General features: G+C 30.8%; 1 protein-coding gene across 15 annotated transcripts in view; it reads right to left on the bottom strand.

Annotated features, from left to right (window-relative positions):
• Positions 1–1,369: 1,369 nt before the first annotated feature.
• LOC145258331 (transcription factor 7-like 2) overlaps positions 1,370–24,665 on the bottom strand; it is a 764,652-nt gene continuing 741,356 nt past the window's right edge. For 10 of the 15 annotated variants that reach the window (XM_080116483.1, XM_080116497.1, XM_080116489.1 and 7 more), the window contains one exon: positions 1,370–2,504. In XM_080116483.1, the coding sequence (XP_079972609.1) occupies positions 2,183–2,504 (322 nt within the window). In that variant the 3' untranslated portion in view covers positions 1,370–2,182. The remainder of the gene's footprint in view (positions 2,505–24,665) is intronic. The other 5 variants (XM_080116495.1, XM_080116498.1, XM_080116496.1 and 2 more) reach the window with 3 other exon arrangements.

The raw sequence follows: 24,665 nt of genomic DNA on the forward strand, positions 1-24,665 counted from the left end.
CTCCTAACATTTCTCTTACTCTCGCACATTTTCATCATAAACCTAAAATCAGTTTTCAACTGAGATATCCCCTGAAATCGGATCTTCCCAAAAATTAAAACCGGAATCCAAAAAAAAAAAAAAAAAAAAAAAAAAAAAAAAATGATCCCTCAAAAGAGAACAACAACCAAGAAAAGAGAAATAAATCAGTAAAAAATATAAAATAAATAAAAAGAAATTTTCAACTAGATAATGTTTATAATATTTCGGCACACATTTCCTTCTAGATAATACGTTTCTCGCAGCTCTACAGTTAATTGCAGCCAAGACCTGTTGTGGCTGCCACCAAGTGGTGAGAAAATAGATTTAATTGGAGAAAAAAAAAAAATGAAGTGTGACACAAAAAATGCTACAAATGTTGAAACTTAATTAGGTATGTGAATATAAATACATATATCCGGCGGGTTGAACACCCTTCCACCAAAGGTGGAAGTGTCTAGGGAATATCAAATTCAGAAGTGATCACCAGTATATAGTTATGTAAAGAAGTTCATTCGGGTTTGTATTACTGTATACATAGATTCGAAAAAGTTGTCAAAAAACAAATATATAACAAATAAATGTTATCAAAGGCAAGATAAGTTACTTTTCTACCAAACTGGACATATTTTTCATGTTTTTATTCAATGTAACATGTTTATTCAGCTCGAAAAACATGCAGTGTTTACCGATGTAATGGAAAATTCAAGATGGCGTCTGACTCTCTCTTTAACACAGTAAGTTTGGGAAAAGGTGGTATAAATAAAAAAACTGGATAAAATACTGTTAAAACTCGCTCAATATATGTTACCTTGACATAGGTTGACATATATTCGGTGGGTTTTTAATAGTATTTTGTCTAGTTTTTTTTATTTATAACACCTTTTCTCAAACTTACCGTGTTAAAAATGGAGTGAGGCGCCATCTTGAATTTTCCAATACATCGGTAAACACTGTTTTTCGAGCTGAATAAACATGTTACATGGAATAAAAACATGAAAAATATATCCAGTTTGGTAGAAAAGTAACTTATCTTGCCTTTGATAACATTTATTTGTTATATATTTGTTTTTTGACAACTTTTACGAATCTGTGTACAGTAATACAAACCCGTTCATTCTAATGCATTAGGTAAAACTTATGTGTGTTATTTTTCTTGTTGTTTTTTTAATGAGTTCTCAAGTGTTAACTACTCTGGACTTTTACTAAATAGAGAATTTGAATAGAAAATTTTTGGTGCTTGTGCAGTATAACTAACAGAGCAAAAAGAAAGAAAAAAAAAGAAGGGGGAGCGGTAAACAAAAATTTATAACAAATAACTTTTACTAAAGATTAAAAAAAAAAAAAAGTACAATTTAATCTTCAATTTAAATAGTTTTTTAAATTTTGGAACTTTTTTTTTTTTAAAAGATTTTTTATTGTTATCGAAAATGCTTGTAAAAAACAATTTTAAATGGTCGACAGACGAGAAGATTCGATGTCATTGGTTCAGTAAAACAATGAGTAAGTGTCACCAGTCAATCGAAATATTTTATTTTTTCGATCAGTGTGTATAACTTTAGCTTACCGAAACTGCTTTTAAATTTTTTATTTATTCCAAAATACTTAGTACTATACCGAACCATTTGATCTCATAACGCTAATTTTTTTCTTTTTTTTTTTTGTGTAGAAAGCCTTTTACTCTGCAATACAAAATCGAAAAAACAAACAAACAAAAACTTAAAAAAGTTCCAAAACTGAAACCTTATGCAGGTTAATTAATATAAGATTAAATTTTCTTGAATTTGGTAAGTTATTTGTCGTAAATTTTCTTAACTATATTTTTTTTTAAAATTTTTTTACAGTGTTAGCTATACTACACAATCACTAATTAAAAAAAAAAATAAAATAAAAATAATTAATAAAATTTTATCCTTTTTCAAATTAAAAATGTAAAATACGTAAAAGAATTTTTTTTTAATAAAATAAATGGTCTTCCCCCAAAATTTGTAGTTTTTTTTTTGTTTTTTGTTTTTTTTTTTTAGAAAAAAAAGAAAAGAAAAAAAAAAAGCGGTACCGCGATACCAAATCATTACGCTAACTGAATTGAATCGATGCGATAAAGAGAGAGGGAGAGAACAAATATGTCCATTGTTTCTTGTTTTGCTCTAATGGCCCATCCACCCTAGGAATTGGGTGAAGCAGTGGAAGGAGGCACGAGCGGTGGAGAGTCTCTAGATTCCAGCTTTATCCTTTGCGCAAGATGCTGCTCATTCCCCAGTTCTTCGCTGTGATGAGGATGAGGATGCGGAGGAGGAGGTGGTGGAGGAGGAGGAGGAGACATGGTCGGGCTCTCTAAGTTACAGTCGCTTTCATCAACAGAGTCTGCCGTCGTCGTTGTCGTGGCTATGCCATCACTCATAATATCATCGTTGCCATCCTCTCCATCGGTGTTGCTGGCCGTTCCGTCTTCACCAGTCAGGAATCTAATGCATTTTTTCTTTCGCCTGAAATGACAAAAACAAAAAAAATAAATAAATAATAACATACCAAACATGTAAAATAAATAAACAATGATATATCAAACATTAAATGGGAAATCATGTTGAACGTCTTGGATACGAAGAGGAAAAAAACAAAAACAAAAAAAAAACCACAAGAATAAGTTAAAAGAAACCAATTTTGATGTTGATGGTTCTGTATATTCATTTCAAACAAAGTACATTGCAATAAGAGACTGCTGTGAATACACACACAGACATTCTAAGTAGGGAGTTGAGCAGCGAGATGTCTGTTCACATTACATTTAAATTTTTGTCTGTTCAAATTATATTTTGGACAAAATTAAAAGTTTAAATTAAAAAAAAAAATAACTGCTCATGATCAAAATTGAAAACAAAGCAGTTGACCTTGGCAGAAGTAAATCAACTAACTTTTCAGAATGCATACATAAACATTTTTAGATTGAATTCGCATAATCTGGCAATAGTTCAGACAATGACGACAAAGGCTGAAGTGCTAAATAACAACTATGGCTGGAGCGCTGAATGTTTTAGTTTCGATTCCAGCTGATGGCACCAATGTCATTTTTATTTTAACCTTTAAAATCATTACTTTATATATTGGGTACAATATAATAATCAATAGATATTGAATGATAATAAATACAGAAGCTGCATAAATTAAAATATCATATTTAAGCGTATTTTATGACTGGGCAAAGCCAGGTAGCCTGCTAGTATACTTAAGCTGATTTTTGTTTCTTTAACGGCTGCTGTTATTATTATTTTGGTGTTGCTATTTTAGAGGTGGATTATCTAAAAGACATAACTCTAATTGCCTAATACAAAAAACATACTTTGCAATAAATAATTTAGGACGCTAAATAATCACTTGAACAATGAAACAAATTTAAATAAAAAAATAAATTTAAATACATGAAATAATAAACAAGTTTTAATAAAATTGAAATAAAAAAATAAATTTTAATAAAATTTAAATAAATAATCTCGTCTATATAAGAGAATGAAAAAAAACAAAACAAAAAAAAAAACTAATACTATACCTGAACAATACTATCTTAACCAACTAAGAATGAAACAATGTTAAATTAAAAAATAATTAAACTTGTTAATTAACGTACACAAAACCGATAGTAAATAAACTGGTTCATCAATTTCTAATTTCATTCAGCACTTTTTTTTTTTTTTTTTTTAAGTACATTTCCATAGAAAAATCTGGTCCTGGATATGACCTAAAACTATATCCGATGGTGAGGCCCCAGCTTGCAGGCTTTGGAGAGTGTGAAGCCACTCTTTAATTGCCATTGCTCCCAGGTCCACTCTGACCCGGAGTGGTAGTACCTGTTAGGGTCCCAACTATGGGTTAAGTAGAAACTGACTTGAAAAAAAATTTAGGATTTGTATTACTGTACACATAGATTCGAAAAAGTTGTCAAAAAACAAATATATAACAAATAAATGTTATCAAAGGCAAGATAAGTTACTTTTCTACCTAACTGGATATATTTTTTGTGTTTTTATTCAATGTAACATATTTATTCAGCTCGAAAAACATACAGTGTTTACCGATGTATTGGAACATTCAAGATGGCGTCTCACACCCTCTTTAATACCGTAAGTTTGGGAAAAGGTGTTATAAATAAAAAAAACTATACAAAATACTATTAAAAACCCGCCGAATATATGTCAACCTATGTCACGGTAACATATATTGAGCGAGTTTTTAACAGTATTTTAACCGGTTTTTTATTTATTACACCTTTTTCCAAACTTACTGTGTTAAAGAGAGAATCGGCCGCCATCTTGAATTTTCCAATACATCGGTAAACACTGTATGCTTTTCGAGCTGAATAAACGTGTTAAATTGAATAAAAACACGAAAATTATATCCAGTTTGGTAGAAAAGTAACTTTGATAACATTTATTTATTATATATTTGTTTTTTGACAACTTTTTCGAATCTGTGTACAGTAATACAAATCCAAAATTTATTCTATTAAAAATATTTTCTTCAAAATCACTGAATTCAGCATTAAATAACCTAAAAAGGGGCTGATATGTCGTAAAACAAAAAGCAGCAAACCAACCAATCCATATAAAAATGATAATAAAAAAAACTATTGTTTTCAATTTTATATATATTCTTGTAAATAAAATCATTTTTAATTAAATTTTAAAAAAATCTTTATAAAAGTTTTTTTCTTTTTTTAAGTAGGTAAACATTTGTCATTTGCTAATCGAAAACAACTTGTTCATTGTCGGGTAACCGAAAAATCAACAACTTTTAATTGGCTTATTGAATTTCATGTTTTGTCGCTATCAGCTACATAAATAGCGTCTCAAATTATTTATTTCAAAATGTGTGTTTTTTTTGTTTTTTTTAGTCAATGGGAGTTATCTTCCTTAGATAATCCGCCTTTATAACAGCAGCACCGTTGTTTTGTTTTTGGTGTTATTATTATTAATTTTAATTACGATTTTAGATGCTAAATTTATTTTTTAGGATTACAAAGTTCAATCAAATTTCTATAAATAATTAAGGTACAACTGCCGTTTTAACCGCTATTCTAGGTGTGTCAGAAACTTTGTGGAAAATATTGAATAATTCGACCCTCTATCTTTCCAAGTTTATAACTACGACAAAAAAATGTAATTCAAATCCTAAATTTTTTTTCAATTAAAGGAGCAAGGACCAAGGTTTAATTTAAAAAAAAACAAAAAAAAACAAAAAAAACGACTTGATTAAAAAAAAAAAAAAAAAAGTTTTAAACTTCGGACTTTACAGGTAAATTTCTAAAAAAAACACTTTTTTTTTGTTTAAATTTGAATATATTATTTATTGATCTTTTATCTTCAATTTGTGATATATAAAACTTTGAGTAAATTATTTACTTTTTAATAGACATTTTAAAATGGGGGAGGGGGCGTTAATTTAAAAAAAAAAAAAAAACGTTTGTCTAAAATATTATATTCGGTTTATTGGAAAGAGCATAAAATTTTACATTGACCCTGAAAATATCGTAAAAATAGAATCAATAGAAAAATTTTGATAGAATTGAAAAATTGCAAAATACTGAACTCGTAAAATTCAATTAATTTCATTACTGTTTTTTAAAAAATAAAAAAATAATATTTCTATTACTTTTTATACAACTTTAATAGTTTATTTTGGAAGTATAATCCATAAAGAAAATAAACAACCCACCTTTAAAGGAGAAATTACGAGTTTTTTTTACATTTTATTCGCAGTTTCGTGTTAGGGGTGTCAAAAATTCCTACAAAATTTCTGATACACCTACCGCTATTCATAAAATTATTTGATTAAAAAAAAAAAAAAAAATTCCAAAATTTTCAATCCTTAAATTACAATGAGAATTCACTGAAAAATTAAAAGCTAATTTAAATGCGTTCCTATTAAACATTTTTAAATGAATTGTTGACGTGTTTAAGAAACCGAAATGCATTCTGATGAATGTAATTTCACAATTATATTTATATTGTCTATTGAATAGGATTTTTTTAAGGCTAATCTCAGTATTTGATAATTGAACGTGGTTAATTTTTTTTTTTCTTTAAATTCCTTGAAATTTTATTTATTACGGAAATCGGTATTTTGATCAGTTGATAAGCTTTTATTTTAATGCGCGAAATGTCGGGGGGGGGGAGCTAACATTTTAAAAAGTTAGAAAGGGAGATAACTCTAAAACAATTGTTTTTAGGGAAGATAATTCTAAATTATTTTTATTTCAGAAGTATTTCATTATTAAAACTTTTTCAATTTTTAGAATTTTAAAACGAACAATTTAAACACTTTGAAACATGAAAAAAAATGGCTGAAAATAAATAAATTGTTTCCTTACTTGAAGAAAACTATATGTGAAAGTAAAATATAATTTCTTGTCTAAAATAAATAAAAATTAGTGAAGAAAAATGTTCTGTCCCCTCCCCACCCCCGCCATTTTGAGGGAGTTTTGTGGAGGTTTTTGTTCATTAAAAATATATATATATATATATATATATATATATATATATATATATATATATATATATATTTAGAAAATTTATAGATTTCTGGTACAGTCTATTATTGGGAATATGTAAATAACAGTAATTTACCCCAACGCAAAAATTGCAGAATATTTTTTGTTAAATGAAATTTTTATACCAAAAAAAAAAAAATTGAAAAAAATAATCAATAACAAAAAGAGAACATAAAAAGCAAACAAAAACTAAAAAATAAATTATTATAATAAAAAAAGCAAAATAATTAAATGAAAAAGTGCATAGGAATAAAACACAAGGTATTTAAAAAAAAAAAAAAAAATGCAATTATCATAAGCAACCCTGATCGAAAAATAGTGTGACCAGCTGTAATCAGTCTCACTTGAAACGGAACATTTTAAGATATAAAAGAGTAAGACCAGAGGTTTATTGTCGCCTGATGATGTCTTTTAAGACTGAAACAGTAAATTTATTGTAGCGACTTATGGTAATTTTGTTTAACTAAATTGAATAAAATATTTCCCTCTTTTCATTGAGTAATATCAACAACCTCGTTGAAATTCAATGGTTTTTAATTTTGGATATTTTTAACCACCAAAGTTTTTTTTATATTTAAATTTCATTCAGAAAAATATAATTTTTCAAAAAAGAATACAATTCTAAGTAATTTACTTAATCCATGGATTTTCGATATCAGCTCATCTCCTCAGAGGAAAAGTCATTAGCAAAATATTAAATCTTGTTTGAAATAATTTTGCTATTCAGCACATACATGGAAAATATATTGAAGATTAAATCTTTTTACGGAACATAGAGAAAGAAAATAAGGGTTGAACTTGATACCACAGGATTCAATAATCTGGGATTACACACACACAGTGAAACCCGGATATAAGAAACTTCTTATATCTTTAAAAAATTCTCTTATACCAAGGGTTTTTTTTTTTTATATCCGGGTCACACTGTACATTAACACAGGCTCAAATTTGGGACCAGAGAAAATCTCTCTTATATCCGGGTTACACTGTGTGTGTGTGTATATATATATATATATTTATTTAATTGTACAGCAGTTCAGAAAAACATTGGTACCGTCGGTTTCAAGCCCAACATAAAGGAAACCAGTTAATGGTAATGCGTAAACGATGTTCGGCTCTCGCTAGCTATGTTGTTTCTGTCCGAGGAAAAAATTTCCAGGCTTGCATTTATTTTTTATATAATGATGTTCATTTTTATTTAACTATAGCTTATTCCTATCTCTGTATGCTTTATTTTATTCTAATATGAATTTACTAATTTTTTTATTTTTTATTTAACGCTTTTTAGTAAACATGTACTGTTCTGTTTTTGCATGGTTTCCGGTCTGCCTTCCGTTAAATTTAGCTGGTGCAAGGGAGATAATTAATTTATCTTATTAATTTCCCTTCCTTTTTAAATTATATATAAAGTATAAATTTTAAAAATTAAAATTTTTTTAAATATATATAAATTTTTTTAAAATTATATATAAAGTATATGTATATATATATATTTTAAATTATATATTTTACAAAAAGCACATATATATTCGAACATTAAATACAATGGGGATATTTTGCTATATGATTCTTTTTTGACTTATTTATTTTTTCGATTTTCTGTATAATCTTTTTTTATATCAAAATCGAAAATATTAATGAAAGTTCTATAGTTATCATGAGCACTTTTCAATTCGACTGCAAATCATCTTCAGGTTCCTGCCTTGACAGAGTTCAAAATAGACTTAGTAGCTTAGTGGGGGATGCCTTTTTCTCTTCCCTGCAACCGCTTTCTCACAGAAGAGACGTAGCGGGCCTGTCCCTGCTTTATCGTTATTTTCATGGCAGGTGCTCATCTAAACTTCAGACTTTCATGAAAAACACTCGTCTAGCCAGAACCACTATCAACAATTTCCCACACTCTTTATTTGTGCCTACACCTAACATAGATTCCATAAACAGGGCTTCTTTCTTAGAACTGCTTGCCTGTGGAACTCTATTCCGTTTGCCTGCTTTCCAGCTGACTACAACCTGATTGTCTTCAAGTCCAACGTGAACAAGTTCTTATTGAACCGTCCCCCTAAGTAATCCAAGTTATAAAATTTCCACTAATGTTTACTACGCTAAAATCACAATGACTAACGTATACCCATTAAACCTTATCCTCGAGTGGCCTCTGGGCCTTGATAATTGGTAACCCCCATGTAGAAAAAAAAAAAAAAAATTCAGGAGTTCATGAGGTGAAAGTGAATAGGAGTAAAAATGTCTGGCGTGTCGCGTAAACGACGCGCTTTGCTAATATTGGCCCATGGACTTGTTGATTTAAAAACTTAGGTTTTAATCGACTTTTTATATATTTTGAACCTCCCATCATTCGATACAATTTACTTCAACAGTGCTCAATACATAAGTAGAGCTAGGTAGTAAGTTACAACAATATATATGGCAATTAAGCTACACAGAATATTCCACGTTTCATCCACACTAGGATTCGTCAGAAGCCTGACGAATCCTAGTGTGGATGAAAAGCAGAATATTCTGTGTATCTTAATTGCCATATATATCATAGCTTTATATATATAAATAAATAAAGCATTTTATTTTATTTATATACTAGCTAGACGCCCGGTGTTGCCCGGTCGTACAATATGCTTAAACTTGATATTCTAATTTATGCAGATTGCATATGTATTATTTTGGAATCAATCCTCTATTGAATATCATATATTACGAGGAATAATTTGCCTCATGGACTAGTTTACAATAAAATTTAAAAAATAATAAAACAATGATGACGTCATTCATCAAATTCCGTCTGTGTTTGTTTACAATATCATGTCAGCTGATATTTGGGCTTGATGATGAATGCCCTGGAAAAGTCGCTTCTGATTAATGTTTATTTTTAAAATATGCTAACAAAGAAATTTTAAATAGTACCTCTTCTTTTATCGTAAATTGAATGCATTAATAAGAAAAAATTAAAATAAAAATCATGAGGCACACCTGGGTTTGAACACGGAAATATTCGATCTGTAGTTGAATACTTTACCGCTAAGCTATATATCCTGTGGAAAATAGTTCTGTTTTTTTTTGTTTTTTTTTAAGAAATGATTTGCTAAGAATTGAATCTCCCTTAATTTGCAGAGAATTATCTCCCTTGGCCGGTGAAACGTCAAATCTTCCCCTGTAAAAATTCTTTTTTATCTATAAGCAAAAAAAAGACTATTTTTAGGATCGAATTTTATCGACTTTCGATACTTATCGGATGAATTTCTGTACAAAACATATCTAAGAACACTGCCAGACATATAAATTAGGTTTGTGTGAAATTTGCAAAAGATTGGCTCAGCTGTTTTGAAACCTATAACTTACACACTCACACAGTCACGAAATATGATGTTGCATAAAATTTGGCAAAGAAGAGGGAAAGAAGAAAAGGTACATGTAGAGGGAAAGAGGAGGAGGAAAAAAAAAGGAAAGACTTTTTTTTTTTTTTTTAATTATCATTTAAAAAAAAAAAAAGAGACAGAAAAAAATGCAGGCAATTTAGTTGTTAGAATATTATTTCTCTAAAAAGAAGAATTTTTAATGTAATTTTTTTTAACTAGGAAAAATAAAAAGATATTATCACCGGACTGCTTCCTTTCCAGCCACAACATGTCCATCTTCAAATTGAATGCTAACAAATACTTGTCATATAATGTATTTAGTATGATGATACTAAACTGTATATCTAGAATTACCACACAGGACTGCTTTCCTTCTGGCTACAACATGTAAGCCTTCAGATCCAATGCAAACAAATACTTGTCATAAAGTGTATAGGGATACTAAACCATATATCCAGAATCCTTATTCTAATTGTGAACTCAATTTGGTACATGATTTTTATTTAAGAAAATGTCTCAAATTTAAGGCTTAAGAAATTTAAATTCAGGGAATTTTGTTTCATTAGTGTTTCATGACTCCGAATGAAATTCAATGTAAATCAGAAATTAATTTTCTCCTGTATAGCTTTGTTTGTAACAGCTCCCTCGTTCTTCTCAGGTACTCCTTTCCAATCTTAGCTTTCATTTCTGTAGATTTAATGGTGTCTGCTTTCAGCACTCCTAGATCTTTGTGTCACTTTTCACTGAGCACTCTCATCTTTTCTTGAGTGGGAAGTTCCATGCCTTATGATGTCTGTAGTTTTCCTTTTTTCATGTCTACTAACGCACATTTCTCCATTCCAAATCCCAATGCCTTGACTTTAATTCAATAGATTTTTTCCGTTTTTGAAATTTTCTAACAGAGACAATATCATATTGGTGCTATGAAGGTGTAAAAAAAAAATGCCAGTCTAACACTATCTGCTACCCTGTTACGGCACATTTTGGATTTCTCATTCTTTCATAGGACCAATGTACATATATTGTCTTTGTTATTTTAACATGCATTCTTGAAAAAGTCTGCAATTGGACAAAAATCATGCTTATATTCCTTTCTTTCAGTTATATATGTACGGCATAATCGCATTGACACACTGTTGGATCACCAAAGTTAAGCAACATTGAAAAGTTGTACTATCAGTCAGTACTAAATGGGTGACCATTTGGGACTTCCAGGTGCTGTGTGTGCTCTCCGCTTATCTCAGCATTGTTTCCAGTCGTCCTGGATTTCTCCTTGCCACTGGATTCAAACAATGCCGATTCAGGAGAGATGTGGTTGGGATTGCGCAACCCTTGCCTCACAATTACATGCACATCTACCCCTACAGGGGGTATCCTTTGTCTTTCAAGACTAAACAGAGGCATCCATCTATATATATATATATATATATATATATAACTACTTAATTTACTCACATAAAATTAATATATGAAAGTATAGATTTATGCGTAAACTTTAAGTATTTACTTCAAAAGTGCTCAATACGTAGGTAGAGCTAATTAGTAATTTATAAAATATATATTAAGCGTTTCATCCACTCTAGGACTCCTCAGGCTTATGCTAGTCCTAGAGTGGATGAAACGCCGAATATTCAGTGTAGCTTAATCGCCATATATATTTTATAAATTACTATATATATATATATAGTGATGGGACTTTATATTCTTTTACAATTAGCACCTGTGTTTTCAAATTTATAATGATCAGTTAATTAGTTTACGATTGATACATAAAACTTATATATCTTTATCAGGCTTTTAAATTATACTTAAATAGGAAATTACAAAAAAAGAAAAAAAAAACTCGTAAAAAATTATAACTTAAAAAAAAAAAATATTACACTATTTCTTAATTCTTAATTGCTTTTTTGTAAAATGAAACCTTTTCCAACAATAACTAATATTTCAGAATTTTTTAGATGAGGATTGATAATTTGAATTATTTGGACTACTGTTCTCATCTTGAATGTTATTCTCACAACGTTTCGGCCGATGTAACCTTCGACCTTCTTCAGGTGTGTCTTTTCTAACTAGGGGACTATACAGAATTTTGAATGGAATCAACTATTTAATCCACAGAGGTAGATTGTTCTCATTTATAGTTGACATTTTAAGGGTAACTCTGCATGAGGACAATGCCAAATAGCTTTGTAGTGAATTTTTTTTTTTTTTTTGCATGTGATCATAGTTCATCTCTATATATAAAGTAGTAGCATTCATGTATGCATGTTGGTCAAACGAAATATATAAATTCGTTTTAGGCTATTTCTATCAAAGATTACACATTCAAATTTGTGCATGATTTCCAAATATAATATTTTACTAACGAAATCTGCACTGAATGAGTTACCTAATTTGCATGTTACAAATAAAGAAAATCTATTTTAATAATTAGCTCAGTCTTATTCATTATTTCCGGTAGTAGAATCATTTCAATTGTACTATTTAAAATTTATTTAGTTAGTTTCTTTTTAACTTATATTTGATTTAATTTATTTTTAATTATTATACTGGATATTAACCCATGAGCCACCTGAGATTCAGCTGTAAGATTCTGCTTGGGGATGGCTACTATATGATGAGACACAATGTAGTAGTATGTAAATATCTCCACTGGACCGTAAAAAAGTTGAATATACAGAATCCACCATGACTATACAATTCCTACAGCTAGACGCCTAGAAAATAGACTTGTTAAACTGTTAAGCCTGACATATGATATGGGACAAAAGGGGGAAAGTAGCAACCTTAGTTAAAGTCAGTATTCCTAAACTGGCTTAAACCCAGCTGAGAGGGAGAAAGTAACTAAATACCAAAGTCTTATGCATGAAATGAAAAGAAACTGGAATCTTAGGAAGATCTCCACCATTCCAGTGATTTTAACAGCAACAGGTTCATGAAAAAGAATTTCAAAAACTACCTGGTGAATATACTCAGTGAACTAAGTGCAAGATAAATCCAAATAATTGTGCTTAAAGAATATAATAATTGTGCTTAGAATCCTGGACGGAGAAAGAAGCAACCTTAGTAGAAGCTAGTGTCCCCAATGATGCTGAGTTGATGCTGAGTTGATGCTGAGAGGGAAAAGATAACAAAATACCAAGGTCTTGTGTACGACATAAAAAGAAGCTTGGAATCTTAAGATCACCATCATTCCAGTAATTATAGGAGCAACCAAATTCATGAAAAAGAATTTCCAAAATTGGTAAATATACCCAGCGAACCAAGTTCAGTAATTATTAGTAATTTCTCACACAAAAATACAATAAAATAAATTTCAAAAATGTAAAATGTTTATTCATCTCCAAAAAACAAGTAATGTCAATCATTACACGAGCACAAAGCAAATGACCGCAATGTATTGGTTACACAGCCATTTTTTCAGGTGCTTGTGTACCAGTCGACATTACTCATTTTTCGAGCCGAATAAATATTTTACATTAAGTAAAAACACTAAACACCTATCCATCTAGGTAGAAGAGTAATTTATCTTGCCTTTGTTTATTATTTATTTGTTATATATTTTATTTTTTTTTCACCACTTTTTACAAATCTTTGTGGATTGTAAAACAAACCCGATGTTTTCAACAGGTTGCCAAACATTTTATTTTTTTTCACCACTTTTTACAAATCTTTGTGGATTGTAAAACAAACCCGATGTTTTCAACAGGTTGCCAAACATTTTATTTCTTTCTCTGTGTTTTATTTATTTTTTGTACATTTTTAAACAAATGTACAAAAAAATAAATTAACATGCTGAATCCTGTGGAACATTGTACATTCACCAAGTAATGTCAACCAGTACACTAGCACATGGAAAAATGGCTGCAATTTGTTTGTTATGGAAAAATATTGGAATCGTCCCATCACTAATAAATATAAAGGTTGTCGTATTCACCCTGCGTTGGTTGGGCCGGCTCTTTCCAACAAATTCACCACATCCCAAACTGGCTGACTAAGCACAGCAATTCATGGTTGCTTCCGTTATGTTCCAGTGATAGATCCCGTAAAGGTGAGGGCCCAGAATCAGTTCAGCCTCCCGATTCACCACCCGAGCCAGATTCTGATTTGTTACTGCAATATTTTTTCCAGCATGATGGGGATACTGTGTTGATGACTTCACGGATGAAGTCACCTGGGTGTCGTTGAACAGAGGGTTGAACCAACACAGGCATCCAATAAGGATAGATTTTTGAAGGGAGTGGATCTTGCAGCGAGTGCAAACTGTACTGTTGGGGCTAAATTATTGCCAGATTACAGGGAGGATGTGACGTAGGCAGTCATGATCAAATATCTCCAACTTTGAGTAGGTCACTTGCTTTTATAGGTGAAATCTCGCAGCCATAAAGGAGAATAGTGTAGATTAGGGTCTGGTAGATTCTGACTTAGGTGTTACAAGAAATGCAAATTGTACTGTTAGGGATAAACTGTTGCCAGTGGACACAGAGGATGTGGCACAGGCTGTGATGGTTGAATATCTCTGCTATCACTGCCTACGTTGCATCCTCCATGTCCACTATCAACAGTGGATCCCTAACAGTTAAAAATATATTTTCTTAGCTTTTTATCTAATATAACCAATTTTTATCAGTTATTGTTGTACCATGTTATTGGCAATATAATTATGTTCTTTGCTATGATTGGTTTTAAAAAGTTTATGGTTACTTATGATTCATGCAGAATATAGCTACTCAAAATAAAATGCTGGGAAAACCTGACACATCATTCATAAATGGTGGCTTAAATTGAGGAAAGTATACAGGAGTTGCTTACCTTATAGGTAAAATTTTCTTTCTTTAAAAATATGCAGACCAATAAAAATTAACAAAAATTACTTTACTGCTCGCCTGGTACTACAGAAAATGTCCATAAACGGTTAAGGAGGGTGGAAAGCCCGAAAATAGAGTATATACAGCTAATCTTTCTTTCTCTCTCTCTCTGTATGTATATATATATATAGGGCGAATGAACTCTTTTTCTGGGTCAACGGCCAACTAGCACCGTGTATATTCTGTGTGTGTGTATATGTGTATTGGGGTGGAGAGGGCTCCCGTAAGCCGTGGTGAAGGCAACCTTTCTAGGAGAAGCAAATCTCCGATTTAAAAAACCATAAAGCGGAAGACCATTACCCGCATTAAGCTGGTCTGCAGTTTAATTTGTTGCTGGCTATCTTGCTCTTGCTTGTTGCTGGATCTCAACATTTTGAACCGAGAGAGAGACTTAGCTGTCGTACAAAGCTAAGACTCTGTAACATCATCTTTGTATAGATACTCCCTCAGGTATTTGGGCTCATGGATTTTAAATGTCTGAGGGAGTGGCACTCGTCTGACAAAACGTTGCAATCATCATATGTATAGAGAGCATTGTCGTAACTTATTTGGCTATAAAACGAAACTCGCTATTTGTTTGTTTGTAAATAAACAAGCAGTTCGAGCACTGTAAAAGCGTAGGGCAAGTGTTTATTTAAATGGACATGTGTTGAGATAATTTGCGAGCATTGATCTCATGGGCCGGTGGGTAGAACTGTCGACTATCAACATGATGGTTGTAAGTTTAATCCTCGGCTAGGGAAAGGTGCTAGTCTAGCCGCACTGATGAGTTGTGATACAACAAAACAGTACTGTATGTGGATGAAAATATATATATATGTGTGTGTGTGTGTGTAACCCTATCTATCTGTCCGTCAGACTATTCTGTCAATTTTTGGTTTACAAACTTGAAACTTGATATATAGGGGATTTAACCATGGGGAACAAATTCAATGTGGTCTTTAGCCGGTAAAAATAGTTGCTAAGGGTTAAAATTGAAAAAAATTGAAACTTGGCAGGTGTAAGTCGAATAAACAAGCACCTTCTAAGCATGTGCAAATATACATTTAAGTCGGTTGTAAAACTATGATATTCATGTCGTATTAGCTCAGTAATGAATAACACTACGTTCTGGTTTCAATTCTAGCTGATGGCACCCAAGTCTTATTTTTTTTAAAAAAACTTTTGAAATCACAGCTATATATTGGGTACAATATAATAATCAATAGAGAATTGGCCCTATAATAGTCAATATGAAATCTACATGAATTAAAATATCATATTTAAACGTATTTTATGACTGAACAATGCTAGTATTATACCAAATCAATGTATTTTTTTTTTTTTTTTACCCCTAAGGAGTTGATATGCTAAAAAACAAACATATCTCAGACTTATTTCTTATTAAGGTCATCAGCAAATTAAAGACGAATCATAAACTGTATCTACCTGGCCTTGTCTGGGAATGAAGAAAAAAAAAAATGGCTGACATGTTGACAAATAGATGGAAAATAATAGGAGCTGAGTCACATCTTTGCAAACATTATTTCATAAATTTGGAAATGTTAGAAAAGCAAAATTTTTATTTAAACGATTAAAATTAATTTTTTTTCTGGGAATTATAGTGTAAAACATCTTTTTCAAAGACTTTTTGTTTTTCCTTTGTCTTTCTCTTCATTTTCCTGGTGGTATTAACCCTGAGGGGTTGACCCCTCATGGAGAGAAAAAAAATTATATGTCCAATGTTATTGACAATTGTTGTAATGATACCAGATGTATACTTTTCTCTCTCTCCATGTTAATACCAACAGAAAAATGAAGAAAAAAAAAGCCTTCTTTAATTATGTCTCTGACATTATATATATATATATATATATGTTTATTTTCACCTGACGACGTCTTTTTTGATTGAAACAAGAGATCTATTGTAGCGACTTGTAGTAATTATGCTTACCTAAACGGAATGAATGAATATATATATATATATATATATATATATATATAAATTACAGTTCTGCAATACTTTTCATATTAATATATATTTTTATATGTACATATAGTAATTAAATAGTTGTTCATAGATATATATTAATATATATAAGTATATATACACACACACACACGTTATATATATATATATATATATATATATATATTAGCAAAAGTACCCGTCGTTGATTGGGTTCAAAAACAGCCAACAGAAAATGGATTCTGATTTATGAAAGTATGATAGGTTATGAAAAGGAAGGGTTGTAAAGAGATAGCTTTGAATTTGGGGATATCAAAACCAAAGCAAAATATGATGAAAGGAAAAATAAAATAGATAAACCCTATAATTATAATAATACCATACCTGTTCACACTGAAACACTTATCATAATATTCTGTGGATCTATATTAAAAAAACCTTGTTAAACTTTGTGACATATTTCCATTCTATGGAGGTCAGGTGCGAATGAACACCCCATAATTTTATTATACCATATTTCTTCAAACTGAAACGTAATTAATTATCAAAGTATACTTACGGAGATAGATATGAAAAGTCTTTATTAAAGTTTGTGCCTATTTCCATTCTATGGAGGCCAGGCACAAATGCAGACCACACAATTTTATTATGCCATCCCTATTTAAGTTAAAACATACTTATTAACGTATTCTTATGTACATCTATATCAAAAACACTTGTAAACGTTTTTTTTTAATTTTTTTATTTTTTATTTCCATACTTTGTGGACCAGGCGCGAATGCAGACCCCACAATTTTAATGAAGCACCGTTCTGCCAGATCAAACATATCCATTCCTGTGTCTCGATACATCTTCTATCATTATATGTAATCAGTTTTTTTAAAATAGTCAACCATATAGGAGCCTATTTGTGACCAGATACACACACATTCAGCTTTATATTATAGAAGATATATATACTGATTGTTCCTCCCTTAATTAGTTCATACGTTATGCTTTGAAAAAGGCCAAATACAATGTTTAATGGTCAGACAGCTTCGAAAAAAAAAAAAGAAAAAAAAAAAGGAAAGAAAAAAAAAAGGAAAGAAAAAAAAGGCAAAATTCACGAAATTTGGCTTTATAGAGGCCAATCTGGCAACCCTGGACAAAAATATGAGTGACCTCCCTTTGATGTCGGCTCGTTTTTAAATATTATAATAATAATAATATGATCGTTGCTATAATAGTGTGAGAAAGGAATTTGTAGTAATTTCGAGGTGCAAATTTTCAAAGAAAAACGTGAGTGAAACGTTACATAAAGAAGGGAAAACATCCGAAGTCTGTCGAAAGGTACTGGATTGAAGGATTAAATTAAAGATGGTTCCTAGAATATGATTTTTTTTTTTTATCATTTGTATTGAACTATGTAGCACAATATTACTTCCTGAATATTTATTAGTACTTATTAATTTATCTCATTTTGTTTAATTTTATAGAATTTCCACTAATCACGCTAGTTTTTTAAAAAATATAATATTTATTTTTGCAGGGATGAAGAGAGAAATAAATCACGACAGGATAAGAGGCACTCAAATTTTTCAAAGGTTTTCTATATTTTAACTAGCAGGGCTACCCTGCATTGCTGGGCCAAAAGTGTAACATAACTCTTATCACTCTTGCTTTCCCGCTTCCCCTTCATTTTTTCTTCTCCATCCAACCATTACTTTCTCTGGATATACACATCCACACACACACACATAACTTGAATCGGCATAAGGGAAATAACTATAAAAAAATCAGTTACTTTCTTTTACATGATATAACATTAAAAATCGTCTTTACCTCTTGATAATATTAAATGACATAAACATCAATTTTATTCCCAAATAATTAATCTTTTTTTCTAAATTTTAGATATTATTTCTCCGATAAAATAAATATTGATTTTATAGAAGTTTGTTGAGTAGTTTTCAAGTTTTGCTGAGACATACATACATAAAAAAAAAAAGGCTTCCTTCAGTCTTGACAGACTATGGATACCCACTGTAAGGGCGCTCGCACGTAAAATTTTTGTGGCAAGAGTTGCGCAATCTCCAACCACACCTCTCCTGAGTCGACATTGTTAAATACCAGTGGCAAGTGGAGGTTCAGGATGACTGGAAACAATGCCGAGATAAGCGGAGAGCACATACAGTGCGTCGCCTTCCCAAATGGTCACCCATCTGGTACTGGCCAGGCTCAACGTTGCTTAACTTCGGTGATCTGACGAGAACCAGTGTGTCAACGTGACTGCGCCATATACATACATATAGAAAAATAAAAAGGAACAAACTGTATTATGTGTTCATCAACGTTTCGTCTTTATTTCGAGACTTCCTCTGGATGAATGAGATTAAGAAACCAAAAAATATACCAGTACAAAATATTTGAAAATGTTTCACGTGCACAGTGTGATGCAGTTCTATTTCAGAAAAACGGAAAAAGACGTTGGAAATTCAAAAAGTGAATTTTCAAATATTTTGTACTGGTATTTTTTATTTCTTAATCTCATTCATCCAGAGGAAGTCTCGAAATAAAGACGAAACGTTGATGAACACATAATACGGTTTGTTCCTTTTTATTTCTCTATTTTGTCGGAATACTATTTCCATTGTTTTCATATGCATATATACATATATACAGACGTTTACCCTTTATAATATGGAAGATATTGAAATTCATTTTTCCGTAGTATATTTTGTATTATGTTATTCCCCCTCTGTTTTTTCTTTTGCTGAGGCTAATATCTGTATAGATAGTATCACTAAACAAAACGATTTATTTAGTCCAAGGGGCTAGATATAAACATAGACCACCACAAAGTTAAAAACGAGACTAGTACAATCAATTTTTTAACCCTATCGATGAAAGGAAGAATCTATCAGGCATGTTTATGCCGTGTGATGCTGTATGGAAGTGAAACCTGCCCAGTGAGGGTTGAGGACATGTGTTGCATGGAGACTTTGATGCTATGGCCACGCTGAAAGAACGGATGAGAGTCTTTTGGTTAGTAAATGCAGAATAGTTGAGACAGCAGGGTTAGCTGGCAGGGGAAGGCAGAGGAAGCCATGAGAGGAAGTGACGAGGATAGATTTGAGAAAGGGGGGGGGGCGATGAATGAAGATCTGGTCAAAGAGAAGTTAGTCTTGAAGTCAATTTCTAGAAGCCGTCCAATGCATGCCAGACCGTAAAAAAGGATATTAAACCGAATGTTATGATTATTTTTCTACTTGTCGGATTAGTCTAAGGTTTGCACGTCAAAGGGGGGGGGGTACCAGTGCTGGGAGTTCATCAGAGCAAGTTTCATTAAAGCACTTGTAAAAGAGGCACACGGATGTAACATTGCAACTGCAGTGATGGGACAGGAGTTGGAGCTTGGTTGACAGTGCGGAATCTTGTTTTGGATCCTCGTGCACTAGTCTAGATGCAGCAACAACACTTAATCCATCGGCAAAGTATGGTAGAGAGAGTTAACCTTCATTGCAACAACCTTAGCAATGTCCTCAATGTATTTACTTTAATTCGTTTGGCCTGTGAATGCTAAGCTGTGGAATTTGAATGTTGAGCACGTCTAATATATAAATTAATTTGAATGTTGAGCACGTCTAATATATAAATTAATTTGAATGTTGAGCACGTCTGATATATAAAATTAAGTTGAATGTTGAGCACGTCTGATATATAAAATTAAGTTGAATGTTGAGCACGTCTGATATATAAAATTAATTTGAATGTTGAGCACGTCTAATATATAAGTTGAATGTTGAGCACGTCTAATATATAAGTTGAATGTTGAGCACGTCTAATATATAAATTAATTTGAATGTTGAGCACGTCTGATATATAAAATTAAGTTGAATGTTGAGCACGTCTGATATATAAAATTAAGTTGAATGTTGAGCACGTCTAATATATAAAATTAAGTTGAATGTTGAGCACGTCTAATATATAAATTAAGTTGAATGTTGAGCACGTCTGATATATAAAATTAAGTTGAATGTTGAGCACGTCTGATATATAAAATTAAGTTGAATGTTGAGCACGTCTAATATATAAATTAATTTGAATGTTGAGCACATCTAATATATAAAATTAAGTTGAATGTTGAGCACGTCTAATATATAAAATTAAGTAGGTCATTCCCTCATACATTTTTTCCATTACAAGTTACATAAAAATTTCCTTTATGCCAAATATTGGTCAGTTGTTAAAGACAAAAGAAAACAAAATATATATTTTTGACTCGATTTTAATATTTAATCCTGGTCACTTGTTTTTTTTTTTTTTTTTTTTTTTAAATTATGTCTATATTTTATAGAGGATGGCAGAGTTTTTACTCCCGCAGTTAGAAGTCCTAACACTGCCACTCAAATCACCGGGTACTAATTTTAAAAGAGATAATTAATAGAATGTCACCATAATAAAGGTAATGTTCAAAATAAATATGAACTAGGCGACTGTACACGCCAACACTTCTGGTTTTCAAGGATAAAGGCAGTTAGCAATATTGAATGTCATTACATTGAAAAAGAAAAAAAAAAAAACCTGCAATGAAGATATGTTTGTGAATGAATAAATATGAAAATATATTTCGTTTTAGTCAGGTGTTTTTTCTGTTTTATAAAAAACAAAATCCCATTACATACACCACATATCTGTCTGTGTGTGAGTATATATATGTGTGTGTGTGTGTGTGTATATATATATATATATATATATATATATATATATATATACACACACAGTTTGATCACCCAAAAATATGATCCATCAAATCGTTAATTAAATTCACAATCCTTTCTGCAATCCAACCATACTGATTACTAGGGCCAGGACAACAGCATATTCTTTTCATTGCTTTGACTCTCGAGTGTGTACCCGTTGGTATCTTATATGCTTTTATATAGAGTGATGTGGTTCTCAATTAATTAAATGTGTCGGATATATACTCAAGAGTCAAAACAATGAAAAGAATATTCTGTTGTCACAGCCCTATTGATTACAAAGAAACTTCTATCTATACTCTTTTCATCAGGGGAAGCATATATATATATATATATATATATATATATATATATATATGAGAAAGAAAATTAAAACTAAGTTGAACTTTACAATCAAAATTTATTGTTCGACTGAATACTCCAAAAACCAATTTACAAAACAACGTAAATTGTTTTGTTGGAGTATTCAGTCGAACAATAAATTTTGATTGTAAAGTTCAACTTACAGTTTTAATTTTCTTTCTCTTATAATAAGATCTATATATAAATACGGACATTTTTATTAGATTATAGTTTACCATTGCGTATATCAGGTAAACACTACATCCTTCTGATTTCATTACTTATATATATAGGTATATGAACGATTACTGAATTATATAAACCCAGTAAAATTCGGAATATTACAAATAAGACTCTCTCTCTCTTTATATATATATATATATATATATATATATATATATATATATATATATATATATAAATTTACCAAATTTATTAATATAAAAAAAAGATCTTTTTCATTATAAAAAAACTTGGAGAAGGATTTTTAACCAATTACAATTGGTCTATACAAACCGAATACGTTTCAAGCAAATAACATATATATATATATATATATATAGACATGTAGTGGAGTTTATTTGTACCAAATATTGCTGACTTGCAGAAGGAGTTGTGAATTTTATTACTAATTCTGTGAGTAGCACATTTTTGGGGGTGGAGAGAGATGAGGTTATTGTGTGTGTGTGTATTATGGATGGATATTTAGGATGTACACTTAAAATTGTGTAGGTAATACAGTTAATAAATGAGAAAACTTAATTTATTGCGGGTGCTGGGAACATAAAAATTCACAAAGAGGAAAAAAAAAAAAAAAGAAAAAACAAAGAAAAAAATGACCTGATACATAGGGGGTTCATACCTGTGCCTAGCAAAGAAGGAACTCCGTTTTGGCGAAGATGGATTCTCACCACCTGCCAAATGGTGAATCGAATGCTGAATTTAAATCTGACGACACAGGTTCGAATCTCTTATGAATCTCGTTATTTCTCTTTGTAGATTTTCAATATTTTCAGGTCCAACCCCGGGATAATTAATGTTTTATTTAATAATTGTATTACCTAAGAAAATGATGTAAGTGCTCACCATTAAAAAAAAAAAAAAAACGAAAAAAAAAACAAAAAAAAAAACGTTGTGTGTGTGTATTGGTTTGGTAAATTGAGTGAAGGGAGTTTTGGCAGGACGGAGAAGGTGGGGAGTAGGAGTGGGAGGAAGACGGAGTGGGTTGGGATGGAAATTATGGAGGTTGGAAGAGAGAGCTGATTGATGGTTAAAAGGTAAAATGTCTATCACTGGCTTACGGAAAAAATAACATAAAACACAAGTTTTTAATAAAAATTAAGAAAAAGAAAATGAATAAAAATTAAAAAAAAAAACAAAAAAAAAAAACACGAAATCAGCAGGCCAAGAAATGTTCCATGCTTGAGCGGGGGAGGGGGACACCGATGAAACAAGCATTTTGATTGGCTACAACGAACGACAAGCAAGTTGAGGAATACACAACACAAACAAAAGCAGGTGCCCCCGGCAGGCAGCAGTTGGAGGAGGAGGAGGAGGAGGAGGAGGAGGGGGGCAACCAATCAAATCCATCGAAACAAGCATGACCACATTGGGGAGAGGGGGAGATATATAACATACATTTTATTACCTCTTTTGCACATATACATATATACATATATATATATATATATATATATATATATATATATATATATATATATATGATGATCTTAAAGATTTTTGATTAGACAGACAGAAAAATTAAATTAACCTCTGATTTTATTACAAACATGCAAAAAGCTTAAAATCCCTTTTATATATATTTTTAATGAGACCGTGTGTGTATATATATATCCGACACGTCTATGTACGTTTTAACGAGAACAGACATCTTTCTATAATTATATATATATATATATATATATATATATATATATATATATATGTCTGCATATTTTTCTGGCCTGGGGAGATCCTGATGTATTAAAACTATGATTACAACATCTCCCCCAAAGTATAGCATATATATATATATATATGAATAGCCACTAGGAATGACTACATGAAAACCAGTTCTAGTGGCCATTTATGTCGAGGGCCCAGAATCTACCTAGGCATAAACATAAAGTTTTTATTATTCAAGAAACCAATTATTATTCATATCAATCTACAGTTATGTTTTTTTTTTAAATATGATTTTATCTTTTCTGTTTATTTTCTATACATCTCTATATGTATATACACTTTGTTTTGAACAGACACTATACATCATTTTAGATTTAAGCACGAAAATACTAAACATTATATAACACGTGTGTGTATATATATATATATACACACACAGAAACTATAGAATTTGTATTTTAGCTCTTACATTTGAAATCGAGCATTCGATTTTTTTTCAACACATACCGATGTCATATATATATATATATATATATATATATATATAAATAATAATACATCCGTATTTCTGTCTATTTGTTTATAATGACATCATAACATATACAGGGGTGTCCCAATAAAATGTATACACTCTTTAAATGACCACAAAATCAACATTTATTATAAGAAAGAAAAGTGTAATGCACCAAAATACTGTGAACAAATATAGAAACCAGCTAATTATCGAAAATGTTCAAATTGTTGGCCATTGTGGTCCATGAACAGCTTACAACGCTCACTGATTGAATCGAAAACGTTCGTAACCAGTTCAATTGGTACGTTGGTACATCTTCTTTCAATGGGTGCTTTCAGCTCATTCGTGGTAGCTCGTTTTGTAGTGTGAATGTGTTTAACATGCCTCTCAATCCTGCCCCAAAGAAGAGAAAAATCTAG

Source organism: Euprymna scolopes, chromosome 33 (assembly GCF_053919585.1).
Source record: "Euprymna scolopes isolate OS-2025 chromosome 33, ASM5391958v1, whole genome shotgun sequence".
Taxonomy (NCBI): Eukaryota; Metazoa; Mollusca; class Cephalopoda; order Sepiida; family Sepiolidae; genus Euprymna; species Euprymna scolopes.